General features: G+C 53.0%; 1 protein-coding gene across 3 annotated transcripts in view; it reads right to left on the bottom strand.

The window, feature by feature from the left end:
• Window positions 1-6,402: 6,402 nt before the first annotated feature.
• The window catches only part of GLT1D1 (glycosyltransferase 1 domain containing 1), a 46,832-nt gene continuing 34,623 nt past the window's right edge, over window positions 6,403-18,611 (bottom strand). For all 3 annotated transcript variants that reach the window (XM_066371188.1, XM_066371187.1, XM_066371186.1), the window contains 4 exons: window positions 16,994-17,037; window positions 15,565-15,685; window positions 13,274-13,372; window positions 6,403-6,960 (listed from right to left, as the gene is read on the bottom strand). In XM_066371188.1, coding sequence (XP_066227285.1) covers window positions 6,772-6,960; window positions 13,274-13,372; window positions 15,565-15,685; window positions 16,994-17,037 — 453 coding nt within the window. In that variant the 3' untranslated portion in view covers window positions 6,403-6,771. The remainder of the gene's footprint in view (window positions 6,961-13,273; window positions 13,373-15,564; window positions 15,686-16,993; window positions 17,038-18,611) is intronic.

Below are 18,611 nucleotides of genomic sequence, written 5' to 3'. Positions count from 1 at the left end.
CAGGACGAGAAAGTCCGGAGGTGGACGCCACTTCAGATTCCAATTACAGGGGAGCGATTAGTTATGTGCTTTTGAGTTGCTTTGAGTGACGAGTGGCTCCCAGAGAAAGAAAGCTGTGTTCTTTTTTCCAAAATAGTTCCCCATCCATGTCTCATCCACCAGGAAAAATAAAACCTCATCTTCGGAGATTTTTAAATCCTCATCACTAGGTTATTGAATAGTACAGGGAACGGGGAGCTCCGGCATCTCAGACTTCATGCGCACTTGGCTAATTTGACACTCCCGGGCTGGCCTTTCAGTCTTCTGATCATTCCAGGTCACCTTAGAACTGAAGAAGGAGCCCCAGACATCTGTAGTGAATGTCCTAAGCTCAGCCGTTAACAAATGTCAGGGTTTCACCCAGGAGGGTGGGTCTCTATGGCTGATGACTGACCGTCATAGGGCAGTGGGGAGCCATTGGGTTAAGAAGTACACTGTGGCCCTGGCCAGTTGGCTCAGTGGTAGAGCATTGGCCCGGTGTGTGGAAGTCCCGGGTTCGATTCCCGGCCAGGGCACACAGGAGAAGCTCCCATCTGCTTCTCCACCCCTCCCCCTCTCCTTCCTTTCTGTCTCCCTCTTCCCCAGCAGCCAAGGCTCCATTGGAGCAAAGTTGGCCCGGGCGCTGAGGACGGCTCCATGGCCTCCACCTCAGGCACTAGAATGGTTCCAGTTGCAACAGAGCAATGCCCCAGATGGGCAGAGCGTCGCCCCTGGTGGGCTTGCCGGGTGGATCTCGGTCGGGCACATGCGGAGTCTGTCTGACTACCTCCCCACTTCTAACTTCAGAAAAATACAAAAAATAAAATAAAATAAAGAAGCATGCTGGCCGTTACCAATCCTTTTCCACAGCGTGCCGAACTCAACTGTCAAGTGACGGCGAATCCCCCTATGAAGCCATTGCGGGTGGATGTCTGGGCAGGAAATACCAGGAACACATGGGCTTTGAGGGCTGTGGCCCTGCCGTCAGAGTGGGACCTGATTTTTAAGTCAGACTTTGCTCTGCGACTGTTCCATGAACGACTTCCAAGGAGACCATAGTAGAGCCTTCATCCTGAAGCCCGTGAAATACGTGAACAAAACATGGGTTTAGCTTTTGATGAAGAGTTCAAGACATGTGGCTGTGTATGTGTGTGTGTGTGCGCGCGCGCGCACAAGAGAAACAGAACAGGATAGACAGGAAGGGAGAGAGAGATGAGAAGCATCAATTCTTCGTTGCAGCATCTTAGTAGTTCATTGATTGCTTTCTCATGTGTCTTGACTGGGGGCTACAGCAGAGTGAGTAACCTCTTGCTTAAGCCAGTGACCTTGGGCTTCAAGCCAGTGACCTTTGGGCTCAAGCCAGCAAACATGGGGTCATGTCTATGATCCCACACTCAAGCTGGTGACCTAGGGGTTCTGAACCTGGGACCAGAGTCCTAGGTGGACGCTCTATCCACTGTGCCACCTCTTAGTCAGGCAAGACTTTTTTTTTTAAGAGATGGTCCCAGTAAGATGCCCAGAAGAAGAGAGGGAAAGACCCCGTCCCCAGCTAGCTCGTCTCAGAAACATGTGAGTGCTCATGTTGGAGCTGGGCACAGTCACTGGGCCGGGGGGAGGGGCGAGTTGGGATCAAGGACTCGTCCTGCTTCAGTTCCTTAATTATTTCTAAAATGCCATCGGGCTGCACACGGCTCCGTGCCATCACCATTATCATTAGCACAGCGAATGATGTGCCTTCAACGTAAATCTTTCTCTCTTTTTTTTTACTGTTTGGCAACCGTCAGCTTATTGTCTGTGGACCTGGTTCTGCGTTGTTTCATTTATTCACCTTTTTTTTTTGTTTTTCTTATTTTAGATTCCACAGAAGAGTGAATTCACACAGCGCTACTTTTTTTTTTTATAAATCTAATTTTAATTTTATGTATACCCTTATAAATCCATCTGAAGTTGTAAATATTTATACATTATTCTAATTCATACCTTGCAATCGACTCATTAAGTACAGTTGAGACACAGTCACACGACTGTGAAGGATTCGCAGACGCGGTACACACAGCACTGTGCCGGAGGCATGGTGTAGGCCCATGTGGGGTTCTCTCTGTGAGACACCGTGGTCTCGGCTCTATAGGTAAATTGCCAGACAGACCCCGGGAGCGTCCATCCATCCGTCCTGGTCACACTCCCATGAGCAGCCTCTGAGAGTCTAAGGATTTTTAAAGTGCTTGAGTTTTTAAGCAGCTGTTGGGATGCCTCCCTTCTGCCTCAAGGACCTACCTTTTGATTCCATGGGGCCGAGAGCAAGGGCTCAGACTAATTTCATCAGGATTTGACCTAAAATGCCCCAACTCCTCCCCCTGACCCCGGTTTTAATAGAGCCTCCTATCCTGGAAAAGCTCTGGGTTAGCCATGACCCACAAAGGACAGTGTGTGCATCGCCTACCTCCAGGGGGCACCACACACACACACACGCACACACACGCGCACACACACACGCACACACACGCACGCACACGCACGCACACACGCACGCACACACGCACACACACACACTCATCCAGACAACAAACACGGAAGGAGGGGCGTGCTCTGAGCTATAAATGCCCTGTGCCCCATAGTAGGTTGAATCGGGTCTCCCAGAGAGATGGCCAACCCCCCGGAACCTCAGAGGGTGACCTTGTCCCAACAGGCATCTTTGCAAATGGGATTCAGGTGAAGGGCTCGCGGTGCGATCAGCCTGGGTTAGAGCAGAGCCCTGCAGCCGAAGAGGAGTGAGGGTCCCTTTTAGGAGACCGAAAAGAAGACCGGTCTCCCAGGTTGCTACAGCAGGACACCACAAGCCGGGGGGCTTCAGCCCCTGCAATTATTTTCTCATCATGTTGGAGGCAGGAAGGTCAAACGAGGTGCAGGAGCCGCCAGGGCCGGCACCTGGCGAGTTCTCCCTCCCTGGCACACAAACGTCCACCTGCATCCAGGGGCAGGCCTCCCCTCAGCCCCCAGCCAGGAACCGGCACTCCTCTCTGGTCTCTCTCCTGTCTGATCACTCAAGCCCAGGGGAACGCCTCCCATGCCCCAGGTGGGGTGAGGGGACTTGGCTTCCTACGACACACCATCTCGACCTTGCATTGTGCGTGTGAAAACCTTTCTCTCTCAAAGCCCCTGCTTTGTGATTCAAAAGCTTTGATTTTTCAAGACTGTTGTTGTCTCTCATGAAATTCAAAAGCTCCTCAGAAAGTCAAAGCCGAGGATTTCACTCGACATGATCTCGTCTGAATTCCGTCATGGCGTGGCCCCTCTCTGCTCCCTGGACACAGTCAGCTCAGAAATGTCTGCCTTCCACAAAGAGTCGTGTATGTGTGTGTGTGTGTGGGTGTGTGTGTGTGTGTGTGTGTGTGTGTGTAACTGTGTGCACATGCAGAAAATGCTTATTGGTTAATATATATATTGGCCTGTTATTCTGCCACCAAATAATAGGGGAGAAAAAATTTCATAGAAAGGCAGTGTTGTAGTGTATGGGGTTGATCCAAAGAATAGCTATCTCCAGGCAACTTTAAATATATATATATTCTAAAAAGAATAAAGTCTTCACGGTGTTGGCCCTGGACTACTTATCCAACAGTAACGGGGACTCGGAAGCGCAGAACTCATTCAAAATAAATGTGATGTAAAAACAGATGGTTAGGATGGGAGGGAGAGAAGTTCTTCCTGGACCTCAGGTGCAGGGCCTGAGGCCGTGAGCATCAAACAGACAAAAGGCGGGTGGCCAGAAGGGAATGTGTCTGTTTCTTGTGCACATGGGGGCTTTGGAGAAAAGAAATAAAAACCCCAAGTGGTGGTCACACCTGGAGACATACAGACCATTTCAACAAGAGGGATGCAATCATGGAGATGTAATAAGACAAGGGGTTAGCGGTTTGAGCTCCCAGGGGCCCAAACTGTGGGGAGGTGAGTACATGAGACCCTGATGGAAGAGGAGGGTTGTTGAGTGATGTTTGCTTGGCGAGGCCCATTTGAGGGCTTTTCCTCCTATGTCTCTGTGGCCCAAACGCCCCCGGGGGTGTTTGATGGAGGACCTCACTTCTCAGAAGTCCGCCCTGTGCCTGGCCTGTGCTCGGGGGCTATAATGGGCGGGCTGGATGCAGTTCTGGGGAAGGAGAAGAGTTTGCACAAGGTTCGGTTAACCAGCATCTTGTTGTGACTGACCAGCGGCAACACTGGTCAGCTGATTGCAGGTGAGACAGAGACTGGGAATTTGTGTGGTGTCTGTCAGGCTGCAGCACAGGTCCATGGGGAAATCACGTGTGGAAGGGAGACAGGTCATTTGCAGAAAGCCCCGTGCACAGGCCTCGGGGAATGTTCACAGCTCTCTCCCTCACTAAGCGCTGAGCACAGAGCCGGGCGCACAGCGTGCTCAATTAACGTCACTGTTACCGACCGATGGCAGCCTTTTAACTCATCAAGGCGGCTGCTTTTTCTGACCACCTTGGGTATCACAGTTGCTTATCTGCCCGCTGAGCCTCTAAGAGCATTGAGATAGGGGTGGTGGTGGGGCGTAGAGAGGAAGCAGTTTTAGCTAACAGAACTGAGCGTCTCTGGACTGAATCTGCGGTTCTTCGGTCATTTCTAAGATGGGGAATTTGCACCAAACACCGAGTCACAAAGCCCTTCCCGGGGTGTCGCCTGGCCCCACGGGCTCCAGCGTCTTGCCTATGTTCTGTCGTTGACCTTTCTGATGTGGGGAAGATACTGCCATGAGTTCCTATCAGATGCTAACCAAGAAAATGCATTTCAGACGCAGTGTGATGCCAGCCCCGCCAAGGCTCTGCGGTGCGCAGAGGGATGCACCCCAAGGCTCTGCGGTGCGCAGAGGGATGCACCCCAAGGCTCTGCGGTGCGCAGAGGGATGCACCGCCAAGGCTCTGCGGTGCGCAGAGGGATGTACCCCAAGGCTCTGCGGTGCGCAGAGGGATGCACCCCAAGGCTCTGCGGTGCGCAGAGGGATGCACCGCCAAGGCTCTGCGGTGCGCAGAGGGATGTACCCCAAGGCTCTGCGGTGCGCAGAGGGATGCACCGCCAAGGCTCTGCGGTGTGCAGAGGGATGCCCAGCCTCGCGGACACTGGCAGGCGGGCAGCGTTCACGTTCTTGTTCCTAGGCAGAGAGAGCTTTTGAAATTCAGCCAGAATTATGCAAGCTTTGGAAAGACGCCTCTCTTTGGCCTGGATAGTTAAGGACCAGTTATGAGTCTAATACAGTGGTCGGCAAACTGCGGCTCGTGAGCCACATGCGGCTCTTTGGCCCCTTGAGTGTGGCTCTTCCACAAAATACCACGTGCGGGCACTACCTTGATAAGGAATGTACCTACCTATGTAGTTTAAGTTTAAAATTTTGGCTCTCAAAAGAAATTTCAATCGTTGTACTGTTGATATTTGGCTCTGTGGACTAATGAGTTTGCCGACTGCTGGAAAGAAGCAGTTTGTAAAACGAATCTCTAGACATTACGAGTGCAGCCACAGATAAAGATGACATCATTCCTTTTCGCCGACAACCCCTACCCACACACACAGAGACACACCTTTCATGTAATACTCGTCGGCCCCGGAAGCTGCTCTCCTCTCTACGACTCTACATGAAGATGGCCTCGGACATTACTTGTAGCTGCTCGGGCGAGGTCTTCCTCTGAGAAACTGTTGGGATTGAGTCGCCCTGTCAGTCACGTTCATGCGGGGTTTGGGTCCCGACTCCTCTGCTTGGGTGGACTCCAGTGCATCCCTACACAGACTCCCCCCCCATCCAGGCTTACGGGGATGCCGGGGGGGGGGCGCGGCAGGTGAGTGCGGCCCCCAATGCCAAGACCAGACAGCAGCACATTGCCAGTCTGCTGGGTCCACAAGGCGCCCACTGGGCCACACTTGCCCATTTGCACGGACATCCTACAGGGTCCACTTCCGTGAACCTCGGGGTGCGTGGCGAGCCGCTCAGACAGGGAAGGTCATCTGTCACCTGCGTGAGCTTCCCTGGGAGGCTGCGGGAGAGGCGTGCGGCCTCGTCGCGCTGAGCCCCAGTCCCTGCGCACCCCCACCTCCCGTGTGTGAAGGATGCGGTCTCTCCTACCTGGAAATTGACTCTTTAAATCATCCCAACCTGTGTATCAGCAAAGTGGGAACACTACAAAATGTGTCCACGTAAAGTTAACTGAGCAGGAAATAGAAGCCATCGAGAACGTTGATAGAACAGCATCTTTTACACCTCTGCTCAGGTATCAGAATGCTGATTGTGTTAAACCTCCTTCTGTAGATGCACATGTGTCCGTGTCTCCTTTTAAAGTGTGGAGACTAGGGGTGGGGTGGGGGCTCACTATTATGAACAAAAGAGCCGTATTTGTGTACAAGTGATGGTGACACACTTTATTCCCTTAAAAACATGCCCGTCCCCCGGGTGCACAAGGCGTGTGTGTGTGTGTGTGTGTGTGTGTGTGTGTGTGTTGACACAGAGACATAACTTGGCAATGTGAGGCACAGTGGAGTCAGGTGTCTAGGATGTCATTCACCCAGGGACACGGGACAGCCTTCGGATGGCCAGCACTGTAAGCCCAGCAGCCTCGCGGGACGGGGCGGAAGCGAACGCTGGGTGTCCGCAGGGGTCTGCTCCCGCCAGAGTCAGACGGGGCCGTCCTCCCATGCCAGGGTCCTGCCTCTCCTGGCCTCTCCTCGCACTGTCCAGACAGGGGGCCTTGACCTCGGTGCCCGTCGGATGCTTTAAGGGGAGGCACGGGTTAGCGGGTCCTGCTGGTCAGCGCCCTGCTCCAGCGTCCGGATGAGGCTCTGGTAGGTGTCTCTCTCCGCCCTCCATGAGTGGCGCGTTTGCACGTACTCCCTCCCGTGGGCCACCATCGCTCCCCTGAGCGCAGGGTCCCGGAGCAGTCCCTGGGCCAGCTGGACAAAGTCCTGCATAGGAGGGAGGGGCACGCAGATGTGAACAAGTGGTGAAGGGGGTCTGTCCCCGGCCCCCGTCTCTCTGCACCCGCCTCCCCTCCCCCTGCAGAGACAGACGGCCTTGGGGAGGGAGGCGAGTTCATGCGGACATTGGGATGGGTAAGACATCGTATACAGAAACACGGACACGCTGAGCTGAACCCCGGGGATCAGTGTCAGTCTTTGGTTTGGCCTCCCCTCCTTCCTCCCCGACTGCTGTCTTTTCCTGACACAGACTCTGAGTCATGGTTTCCTCCCTGGTTTGAGCCCCTCCGCATGACCCAGCACTGTGCTGGCCCAGGCTGGTTGTCATTACGCCGGGGGCCCCCTCTTTTCTGGTTACAGAGCGTGGCTCCAAATGATGGATGTCATCTGCTGTCGTGGCTTCCGAGTTGGAGCTGGGTGTACAGAGAGTTCTGACAGAACCTAGTGGTACAGCCATGGGCCAGCAGGCTGACCTGTCAGAGCCCTGTACTTAGCACCGCCGAAGGAGCAACGGCCCTGGGTTGCTAGGTCAGCCCCGCCCAGACACGGGAGAAGGGAGGCATGGGGATGGGACTTTCCAGGCTTTTCTTCCCTCCCCTCCCATCACAGCATTTAAGGCATCTCCCTGACTGTGAGCATCTCCTGCTGCTCACAGACCCATGATGAAAGCACCAAGCCCTTCCTGGCTGGAAAGAATGAGAATCATCTGGGTGGTTCAAGGGCGTGTAGAGACGGGAGGGGCGCGCAGCCTGTACCTGCCCTGCTTGCGCCCAGGTCAGGAGCAGGGTTCCAGAGCCCAGACGCTTTGATTGCGAGTGTGTGTCTCTGCCTCTCTGTGCCTGTGTCCTGGTCGTTCAATTGGGGACGAGAACAGAACTAACTGCCCGGTAGGGTACGGGGAGGATTAAACGAGCTAATACAAAGGATGCAGAGTGGAGCTCGTGTGAATTCCAGAGACGCAGCCATGTCTGAGATTAATGCACCATGCCTCGCTGCTTAAGGGGAGCATCTCTGTATCCTCAAAACTACTGTTAATTAAACGTTGGGTGCCTCTGATAGCCAGCTGCAGAAACAGCCATGTTCGGGGGAAGGCGGAGTTGTGCTTTTAGGAATTGTGTCTACTTTAGAGTAAATTGGTGTTCTCTTTCTTTAATTAAAAAAAAAAAAAAAGATAGCCTATCTGTTCCCATCTGGTCACTGAAACACATTCTCGTGAAAATGACCGGAGAGGCTCGCGAGTCGGGCACGTTGTTGCGTGACGGCCCCTAACCGCTGTGATTTATGTGACGCAGAGACTCTGGTGGAAACCCAACCCCCTGCTTGGGGTTTCTATGGAATCGATGACCGTTCTGCTGTACAATCGTGAATGATGGCGTCTGGGGAAGGTTGTGATGAAATGCTGCATTTTCTCTCCACGTGGAAGATGGGGGGGGGGGGATAAAAACAAAATCCAGACTTAAATAAAACAAGTGAGAGGTGGGTGAGGACAGGAACCCCTGGGCCGTTGGCCCTGGCTGAGGGGCTGGGCCTCTCAGCATCAGGGAAAGGATAGTCACGGCCCTGGCCCGTTGGCTCAGTCGGTTAGAGCGTCCTCCCGAAATGACAAGGTTGCAGGTTCGATCCCCGGGCAGGGCACACATGGGAAGCAACCCATGAATGCACAATTTAGTGGAACAACAAATGAATGCTTCTCTTCCCACTCCCCTCTCTCTCCCTTGCTCTATCTGTCTTTCTAAAAGTCAATCAAACAATAAAAAAATTAAGCCATGGTCAGATAGCTCATTGATTGGTTAGAGCATTGTCCTGGAGCATGGAGGTTGCTGATTTGATCCCTGGTCAGGGCACATACAGGAGCAGTTTGGTGATTGCCTCTCTCTCTCTCTCTCTCTCATTCTCTTTCTCTCTCTCTCTTCCTCTCCCTGACTTTCTCTCTCAAGAAAAAGGACAGTCTCGTTGTTGGAGAGTGAGAGTCACCGCTGAAGTGCTGTGATTTCTCCTTCTGGACTAAGACCGCACCCGCGCGGCTGGTGGGGGCACACTGACCTCAGAAGCCAGCGGTCTTGCGGTGAGAATGCAGAATAATACCCCCTTCACTCTCCAAAGTACCCTGTCTTTGCACAATATACAATAAGGTTGCCTATTTACAAATCCACACAAATAGATGTCGGATCGACTTCCGGTTTAGCTTGCACACGTTGGCCCAGCGTGTCCTGGGGGCCGACATGGCTGTCCCCCAAACTCTGGGAGCCGCCAACATCCACGCGTTTAACTTCAGGGGGTGCGGAGTGGGCGTGTGCATGTCATGGCTGGTTTTACTTCGGCTAATTGCAGATGTTTGGTTAAAGAGTGAAAATTTAAAAACAATAATAATACAAATTAAGTTAAGAAACAGAGAAATGATGATTTGTATGACACGAGCCAACCACGCGCCCAGTTCCCTAAGGGGGGAGCGGCGCAGAGCGAGCCGGCGGGGAGCCCCTGGCTGTCAGCCCCTGCCTGCCTCTCGCCTGTGCCCAGCACGAGTCCAGCACAGACACGCTGGCGGCGGTGTGCACACTCCCAGGCTCTGAAGGGCAGTGTGAATACCACTGGCTTTGGAATAAATGGCCCTCGTCTGAGACCCCCACATGTGCCTCCTCTCAGCTGTCCCCCACACCCGGGCACGGTCACCTCCCTGCTACAGATAACGGAACGGGCACAGGCATGAGCAATGTGCCCGGAGTCACTCAGATCAGGTACAAAGCTCAGGCTCTCGGCACAGCTCCACCCGACCTGGAGTCCAGAGGGTGTAGTTAGTGCTCCAGCATGCCTCGCGGTTTCCAAATACTAAATTGTCGATTGACTACCAACATCATTACCATTGAAGGAAAAAGAAACAAACTTTAATAAACGTGGGAATTCATGCAGAACGCTAAGAACAGTGCCTGAGATACAATATGCACCTGAGAAATGGTAGCTATTGTCACCATCATCACCATCAACATCAGCATCACCATCACTGTCACCATCACGATCATCATCATCACCATCATCATCATCCTGAAATTTATTTCTTTTTTCCTGTGCCCATTTAAAAGACAAACAGAGCCTCCCTGCAAAATTAGCTTGAGCCAAACTTTAAAAGCCTTTCCCTGAGATAGCACACAGTGTGCTCTGTTTCTATTAAATGCCAAACGGAGTTGAATTCTGAAGCTGTAACACGGGGCCATAAACCAGTTCAGTTCTTTTCCTTTTAAAAAGAAAAACAGTGGGATTGTTGTAGTAAAAAACAACAACAACTCAGTGTTTAGCAGATTGGGAAAGGGTTTTTTAAGTTAATGTGGGTTTTGTTTTGGGGTTTTTTTTTATTTAGTGAGAAGTGGGGAGGCAGAGAGACAGACTCCCACATGCACCCGACTGGGACCCACTTGGCATACCCACTAGGGGGCAATGCTCAGCCCATGTGGGGCATTGCTCCATTGCAACCAGAGCCATTCTAGTGCCTGAGGTGAAAGCCATGGAGCCGTCCTCAGCGCCCGGGACAATTTTGCTCCAGTGGAGCCTTGGCTGCAGGAGGGGAAGAAAGAGAGAGGAAGAAGAAGGGGAAGGGTGGAGAAGCAGATGGCCGCTTTTCCTGTGTGCCCTGACCAGAAATTGAACCCGGGATGTCCAAACGCCAGGCCGACACTCTACCACTGAGCCAACTGGCCAGGGCCAGGGAAAGAGTTTCCTAAGGTCCATCCCCAGTCCCTGCCAGGTGAGGTGTAGAGAAGAGATGATCTGGCTCCTATCACAGCTGAATATTTTCAGTCATCATTTTGGTAAAAGTCCCACAGATGTTGTTTGCATTTGAGAAGCTCCCCTAAGCAAACTTCTTCTGCTGCCAGGTTCCCCCTCATCAAGATGCAAATGGCTGTCATCCGCCCACGCTCGGTACCAGGCGCCGAACCAGGTGGGGCTGCCAGGGCGGAACCCAGCATCCACCCTTTTAAGACAAGTCTTGCAAACTGTGGCAACCAACCACTTGGTTACCGACCCGGTCCATTCCACCTGAGTGCCTCTGTCGAGATGGATAGAACCCTGTCACCAACTTCTGTAAGATGCCTGTTTGTTTCTGAGGCAACAGCTCTCACCTGGCGTTTGGTCGGGTCTGATCGCAACAACGGAGAAAATCAAACAAAGCTACACTTTCTGGAAGTGTGTTTAAAACATAGGCCCTGGCCCTGGCCGGTTGGCTCAGTGGTAGAGTGTCGGCCTGGCGTGCGGAAGTCCCAGGTTCGATTCCCGGCCAGGGCACACAGGAGAGGCGCCCATCTGCTTCTCCACCCCTCCCCCTCTCCTTCCTCTCTGTCTCTCTCTTCCCCTCCTGCAGCCGAGGCTCCATTGGAGCAAAGATGGCCCGGGCCCTGGGGATGGCTCTATGGCCTCTGCCTCAGGCGCTAGAGTGGCTCTGGTCGCAACAGAGTGACGCCCCAGATGGGCAGAGCATCACCCCCTGGTGGGCATGCCGGGTGGATCCCGGTCGGATGCATGCGGGAGTCTGTCTGACTGTCTTCCCGTTTCCAGCTTTGGAAAAATACAAAAAAATAATAATTAAATAAATAATTAAATAAATAAATAAAACGCAGCCCCTGACCCCTTGTGAAACCCAAAGCATTCTTTTTTTTTTTAAAGCATCCTTTTAAAAACTAATATTAACATTGAAATTAAAATCATCTGTGACTTTAGCGGTGCATCCAGTGGGACTGTGTCCGAGGCCTCAGGAGGACAGTCACCGGCACAGGTGACCTGGTCATCACAGGGACAGGACGCTATTTGCTAGTAGAAGGAATCGTGCCGCACAAGAAGCTCCGTGAGGTGGGGACACCCACGTGGCCCTCTTGCCGGTGTTCAGCCCGATGCTCCCAGGTATAAGTGACTAGGGCTCAGACAGTCCCCGGTAGAGCTACCAGGCTCTGAAATTGAGCCGCATAAAATAAATAGACGGCGTGTCCGGGGAGATGAGAGTAAAATCACTTTGCCAGGGTGAAGACAAATAAATATTCTCTGACCTAAAGCTCGGGCTAGCGTGCTGACTTCGCGAGATCCAACATGTTGGTTCAACGCAGTAAGCCTTTGTTTGGAGAATCGACAAGTAGCTACCACAGACTCTGCATGTCCTTGCGTTGTTGTGGCTTTAGGAGTCACAATCAAAAGGAACTATCAAAAGGACCACAGTATAGAGAAGCCCTGGGCCCTAACTTTTGTCCTTTGTAGTCTGTTTCCCATGTGAGCCAGGGCATCCCAGAGGACTGACCAGTGACTGACCACTGCCTGTGTGTACACATACACACACACACACACACACACACACAGCGAGCTGGTTGCGGCTCTATGATAAGCAGGTGGAGAAAGAGGTGGGCCGTGATTATTTTAAGAGAAAGCAAAAGACCTGGGATTCAACCTCTGCTACAGGAACTTTGAGAAACCGAATTGTCAAAGACGTGAGTTGACTCCAATTTTTACATCTAGATCCCCGTATGTCTGAATGCAACCTGTGTATTCATAAAGACCATGGTGAGTGAAACCTAATTTTTAAACCTACAGACTTAAAGAACAAAAGTCAGGCCTAAGGTGCGTGTTCACCCTTTGGTGACGATGGGCGTCCAGGCTCTGCCCGTGTGAATCAGCCCACGTCAGGACCTCTGAGCAGGAGTTACAATTTGCAACACTTGTCTGGGGGAGGAAACAGAGCTTGGAGACTCAGGCCATGGCCACATGCCCTGTACACGGTCCCTGGGGGGTTCAAGGGCAGGCGGACACCCGAGGGTGCATCCTCAGAACCTGGGCACCTTGCAGATGGGAACCCTTCCCACGTTCTGGGAGGTGCTACCACACACGTGAGCCCGAGATGTCGCTGGGTACAGCCACTGCGCCCGCTGTGCTCTGCATTGACCTTAACTAGTACTCTGCCGACTCCGTTCAGTTCTGAACACTTGATTACGAGTGATCAGTGTGGCAGAGCTCTGAACGTGAGCACATGCTCTAGAAATGCGGGGCTGTCTATGATACCGCTTGTTGTCACAATCAGAAATCTGAGCATATGCAGGTGGGGTGACAGTCTCAAGGTCACGCTGCTCAGGGGCAGCAGGACCAGCAGGGACCTCAGGTCACCTATTTCCCACAAGTCCCCAGGTTTCTTCCGGCCGACACTGCATCATCCGGGGCCCTGCTCGTGATGGGGACACTGGGAGCTGACGACACCACCACATCACAGACCCCGAGGGAAATGCACATGGAAACCATCCCGACAAGCGGAACCTGGGGTGTGACTCCCCTCTACCTGAGGATCAGAAAACAGCAGTCCCGTGACTCCATGCTGGACCACGGCAGCGTTCCCGGGGATGTTCCTGGCCAGCACTGGAACCTCCAGGTCCATTGCCTGCGGGACGGAAAGAGGAGATGGTGGGCGGTCCTTTTAAGTGCAGCTCTGTCCCGAAGAACCCATCTGTGCAATTAATTCCTCATGGTAACTGGACCTCTGGCCCCTCCCAGAAAGCCTGTTCATGCTACAGTGTGCATGCATGCATGTGTGTGCATGTATGTGGAATATATGAGTACACATGTGTATGTGTGTGAGCATGTGTGTTGTAGGGTGGGGTGGAGACCGCCTAATGAGGAAGACCCAAAGAAAATACTTTTTTTGGAATTCCCTTCATTTAAACCTCCACCGGCTTCAACTCCACCATTACCCCAAACTTGAAGCACATAAGTGGCAGGAGTGTGCATCCGGCTAAAGTTTGATTTCTGGAGTTTCTGTGTTCGCAAATGGGACCTTTCTGTGCCCCGTGAGAAAGCAGACTCAGTTCTGAGAGCTCAGAGGGTCCCTCCCCTCCAAAGTGACACCCCTGATTCTGTGACTGACCAAACAGGTGTCTGGCTGGATCCTAATGAAATGTCCCCTTGACACTCTTCTGAAACCAAGTCCATCCAAGCAAGACCCTCAGCCCAAAGGGCAGTTGGGAGTTTTGCAAAGGAACCCTACGTCCACACCCTGATGCCGTCAGAATGGCAAACGCTGATTTGACCGCGGTCCGTCTGCCCTGAATTGCCATGTGCACTGGTTGTAAAATCATTCCTGGGTCCTGTTTTACCCCCCCTTTAAAAAGCTAGGGGGGCTTGAGGGGATGTATGTTTACGGGGGAAGGAGCAATTCAGCAAAAGCTCAGGGCCCGGCTCCGACGCGATGAACAGTTTCAAAGCTAATCTGTAACCTGTGGGGCTGCAACCACAGCCATGGAAGCCAGTGTTAAACCAGAGAGGATGCACGCTAATCGCAGAGCATCGGTGGAGGTGCTGACATCTGGCTGGAGATCAACGTGTTACAATCCACGGACGTGCTCCAAGGACATCCCAGCCCGGGTCACGGGCGCAGCGGGGGTGTAGCTGCTCCCCCGCCCTCGACTGTTTGGTTTGTTTCTTTGGGGCTTTTTAAAATGAAGCCACATTAAAACATCAGGCATACAACATTGGTCATGTCTTAAACTTAGGAAGCACTATTCTTTTTTTTTTTTCTGGTTTAGTGATCATGTTCTTGAAACACTAAGATTTGTATGATTAGCCAGTAAACTCAGTCATTCCAACCAGTGTCCGAAGGAAGACATGGGTGTTACCAACCCTTGTGACTCAGGAAGAGCAGCGGTCTGGGTCTCCCGTGGAGTGGGGAGGAAAACGCAAGGCCGGTTCACAGACCGGAGGACCAGGGGACGGCACGTTGTCTCCCCTCCACCAGGTATATTGCGTGCTAACCAATCTGTCCCCATGCCACGCCTGCTGTACGCGATGCCTGAGCTGGGAACCGCGGGACACGTCACACCTGTCGCAGCCTGTGATCTGGGGAAAATCCCGCCAGCCCTCGCGAAGATCCCCCTTCAAAAGGAATCCGAGTGCGACGGACTAACAACAGAATAAGACAAAAGAAAAGCCTTTTGTGTTTGTCATACACTCTGGTGATCACCTCTGGTAACCAGCATGGAGCAGTGAGGATATTTGGGTGAGACACCCATCACCTAGAACATCCCAGGGTGGCAGAGGGGCTGAGCGGCGGCTCGGTTCCCCTACAGACGAGCGGACACTGTCCAGCTGCGGCATGGCCTGCAGTGGCTTTTTATGCGAGAGTCCCTGCCTGAGAAACACGGGTAACTGGGCAATGGCCGAGGGTGCTGCCCGGACCTGTGTGTTTGGCCAAAGGAGACTAAGCGAGTTTGAGAGACTGGGCACCTCTTACTTGCCTCCTCTATCTGCATCTATACTCCCCTCCAAACCCTTTCGTAGCTGCTAATTCTGGAATGATGGGCCATGCTGGAAAGAAGAAGAAAGCGGGAAAAGGAGGTGGTCAGAGGCCACACCGTCCTGGGTCGACCTTACTGCGCAGCAGGCAGGGAACAGCAATGGGAGGTGGGACGACCTTTTTTCCGGCCCCAGGTGGGACTGAACACCAACTTCTGAGCTCCCAAGGGAAGGCCATGGTGCTTCTTGCAGGCTTTGAGATGCGCAGGATGTGGTGGAGAAGCCGCCACCCCCATCCATCAATAAGGAGCAAAGCGCACCCGTGGGCCCCAGGGAGACCGTTACCTCCAGGATGGCCGCGGACATGCCTTCGGAGACGGAGGTGTTGACCAGCGCGAAGCAGTTCTGGATGACGGCGTGGAGGTCCTCCTGGGGCATCTCGGGGAGCAGCCGCACCCCCGCGGCCCTGAAACAGACCACAGGCAGCAGGGAAGCATTTCTGCTGGCGGGGGGCAGGGGGGTCTTGTGGGAGGGCTGGGTGTTGGTAATTTTGCAGGAATAAAGGGTGAGCTTTACTGATCAAGGGTTCGACACAAAAAGCAGTGTTGGGGGCTGAGAATCTCCTCTGTTTCAACCCCTAGCAGTGGGGGGAGGCGGCCTTGCGAACACGTCCGTCATCGGTTAGAATACCTGCCACGAACCAGACACGTGCTTCTCAGACCCTGGTGTCAGAGGTTAAGTGTTCTGTCATTATTTTCTGTAGGTTTCAAAAAAAATCATCCTTTTCTGCCTGACCAGGCGGTGGCGCAGTGGATAGAGCATCAGACTGGGATGCGGAGGACCCAGGTTCGAGACCCCGAGGTCGCCAGCTTGAGCGCGGGCTCATCTGGTTTGAGCAAGAGCTCACCAGCTTGAACCCAAGGTCACTGGCTCCAGCAGGGGTTACTCAGTCTGCTGAAGGCCCGCAGTTAGGGCACATATGAGAAAGCAATCAATGAACAGCTAAGGTGTCGCAACAAAGAACTGATGATTGATGCTTCTCATCTCTCTCTGTTCCTGTCTGTCTGTCCCTATCTATCCCTCCCTCTTGACTCTGTAAGAAAAAAAAAATCAGCCTTTTCTAATACTTGAACCCTTTTATTCAAAAAATAATTTTTAAAGAGAGACAAGAGCCCAAGTCCTTGAGTCTTATTGGTCCCAGACCAACTACCTCAGGTTGTTTATGGAGCAGTGAAGCCCGAGTGTTCAAGCCAGTGTGGGTGGGTCCCTGCTATGGCCAGATTCATGCCATTTATAACAAAGACTCCAACGAAGGGGTCTCCACAGAGGTGGTAGTGATTCTCACCCTCACCAGCTGAGGATGAGGGGGGTGCCACGTCCCTCCACTCCCCCAAAGCCTGGATAGGGTTAGTCTTTTCAGTGTTTGCCGATGTCCCGTGAACACTGTCCTCTCCAAGTGGTCTTCACGGGCACCTCCCGGGACCTGCGAGGCTGGACATCTTTTCAAGTATGTGGTTTGTGCGGCTTCCCAGGGCGCCCGTTCTGCTCCCGGCATATCTGTTTCCTGGCTTGTGCGTGGGACTTCACAGTGCCCGGGTGGCACAGGACCACCAGAAGGCTCAAAGGGGGAGTCACTTGTAACGCGCTGGGAGCGGAGCCCGGGACAGGGACGTTGCTGCACAAACACGGGGGAACCGGAACAACGTCCCGGCCACTGGGCTCTCCCCACCACCAACCCCACTCCGTGGAGCCCCTGCTCGCAGCCTGAGCTCACCTCTCCACTTTGGCTTTGACTTCCATTGTGAACACCGGGTCAACCTGCAGAGAGACAAAGACAGGCTGTAGGCAGAGACGGGAACGAGCCTCTGTCACAGAACTACCTCCCAGCTCCAGCCCCACACCTGACGGCTCAGAAAGGAAAACAAGCCCAACTGAAAAGACCCCCCGGGGCCAGCTGGCCCATGCTGACAACGAGGAGGACGGGGGCGTGAGAGGAGACGCCTGTCTGCTCTCTGGGCTGTAAGACCAGAGTCTGGGGGCACCCCGGGCACAGCCAACTCCTCCCACCACTGCAGGCCAGGAAAGAGAGGCACTCACAGCCGCGGGGCGACCTGACACCGCCCCAGTGGAAAGTCCGTTAGGGTGGATGGAGTCTGTCCTTACGCCTCCAGGGCCCAGTGGGTGGGAACCCTTAGTAGATTGAAGACGGAGCATATGACAGAGCTAAAATTGTATTTTTCTAACGAAGCCTTTCCCGGACACACAGATGTAAAGCCCAGGGCAGGTCCATCAGCTGAGGAGTGGATAAACAAAACGTGGTGCATGTACCTGGTGGACTATTACTCAGCCACGGAAAAGGAACACAGCCTCAAGGCGGATGGACCTTGAGCACGTGATTCTGAGGGAGAGGAAGCCAGGCGCAGAAGGCCTGGTACCATATGACTCCATTTATATAAAATGTCCAGAATAAGGCAACTCCGTGGAGAAAAAGGTAGATATTTTTTTCCGGTTGCCAGAGCCTGGGGTGTGGAGAGAAGGGGGGAGAGCGACTGTTAAGAGGTACGGGGGGTCTTGGGGGGTGATTAAAGTGTCCTAGGACAGATAGTGGTGATGGTTGCAAACTTAGTGCATCTACTGAAAATCATTGGATTATATATTTTCAACATGGTAGTTTTTATGGCATATGAATCATACCTAAACTTTTTAAAAGGCCAAAGGCAACTTGTTCACCACACACAACCTGATAGTCTTGATACTTACTCTGCCTCACATCTAGGGGGAGGGGAATATGTCCTTTGGGACTGCGTTTTGACTCATTTCATCCCTGGGGATTCATACATTTACAGAATTGATGGAAAAATCAACTAGCAACATTTTCAAGCTGACCCGCTGTACTGATATTTGTTATTCTACACGTTTATTTAAGCAGATTCATGTGTACACAGGGACAGAGGCCAGAGAGACAGGCGGCCAGACTGGGTAGGGGCTCCGGAGATAAGACGCACCAGGGTCAGATCCCCACGGGCTGCTCTGGGCCTCAGTTTCCCTTCTGTAAAATGAGAAACGTTAACAGCTCCTGGAGGGGGGATCAAATTTGTCCAAATGCATTCAGTGCTAAGAACTGCACGCACCTGACACGGCAACTTCTGCACGGGTAGCAGAAGAAAATGGCTGACGATGCAACCCTGCCGGAAAGGGCGAGAACGAGGGTCGCAGGTGCACACACGTGCACTGACATGTCTCTCGGCTTCGCCCACGTGCACACACACGCCCCAGGACACAGCCACGCTTCTCAATGCACCATCTTCTCAGCCACAAACCAAACCACCGTACCATTTATTCACAGTGACCTCCTCTGAGGTGTGTCCACCTGCTGGGCACCCAGAGGATCT

This window comes from Saccopteryx leptura, chromosome 2 (genome assembly GCF_036850995.1).
Source record: "Saccopteryx leptura isolate mSacLep1 chromosome 2, mSacLep1_pri_phased_curated, whole genome shotgun sequence".
Taxonomy (NCBI): domain Eukaryota; kingdom Metazoa; phylum Chordata; class Mammalia; order Chiroptera; family Emballonuridae; genus Saccopteryx; species Saccopteryx leptura.
This window is presented reverse-complemented; position numbering and strand designations above follow the sequence as displayed.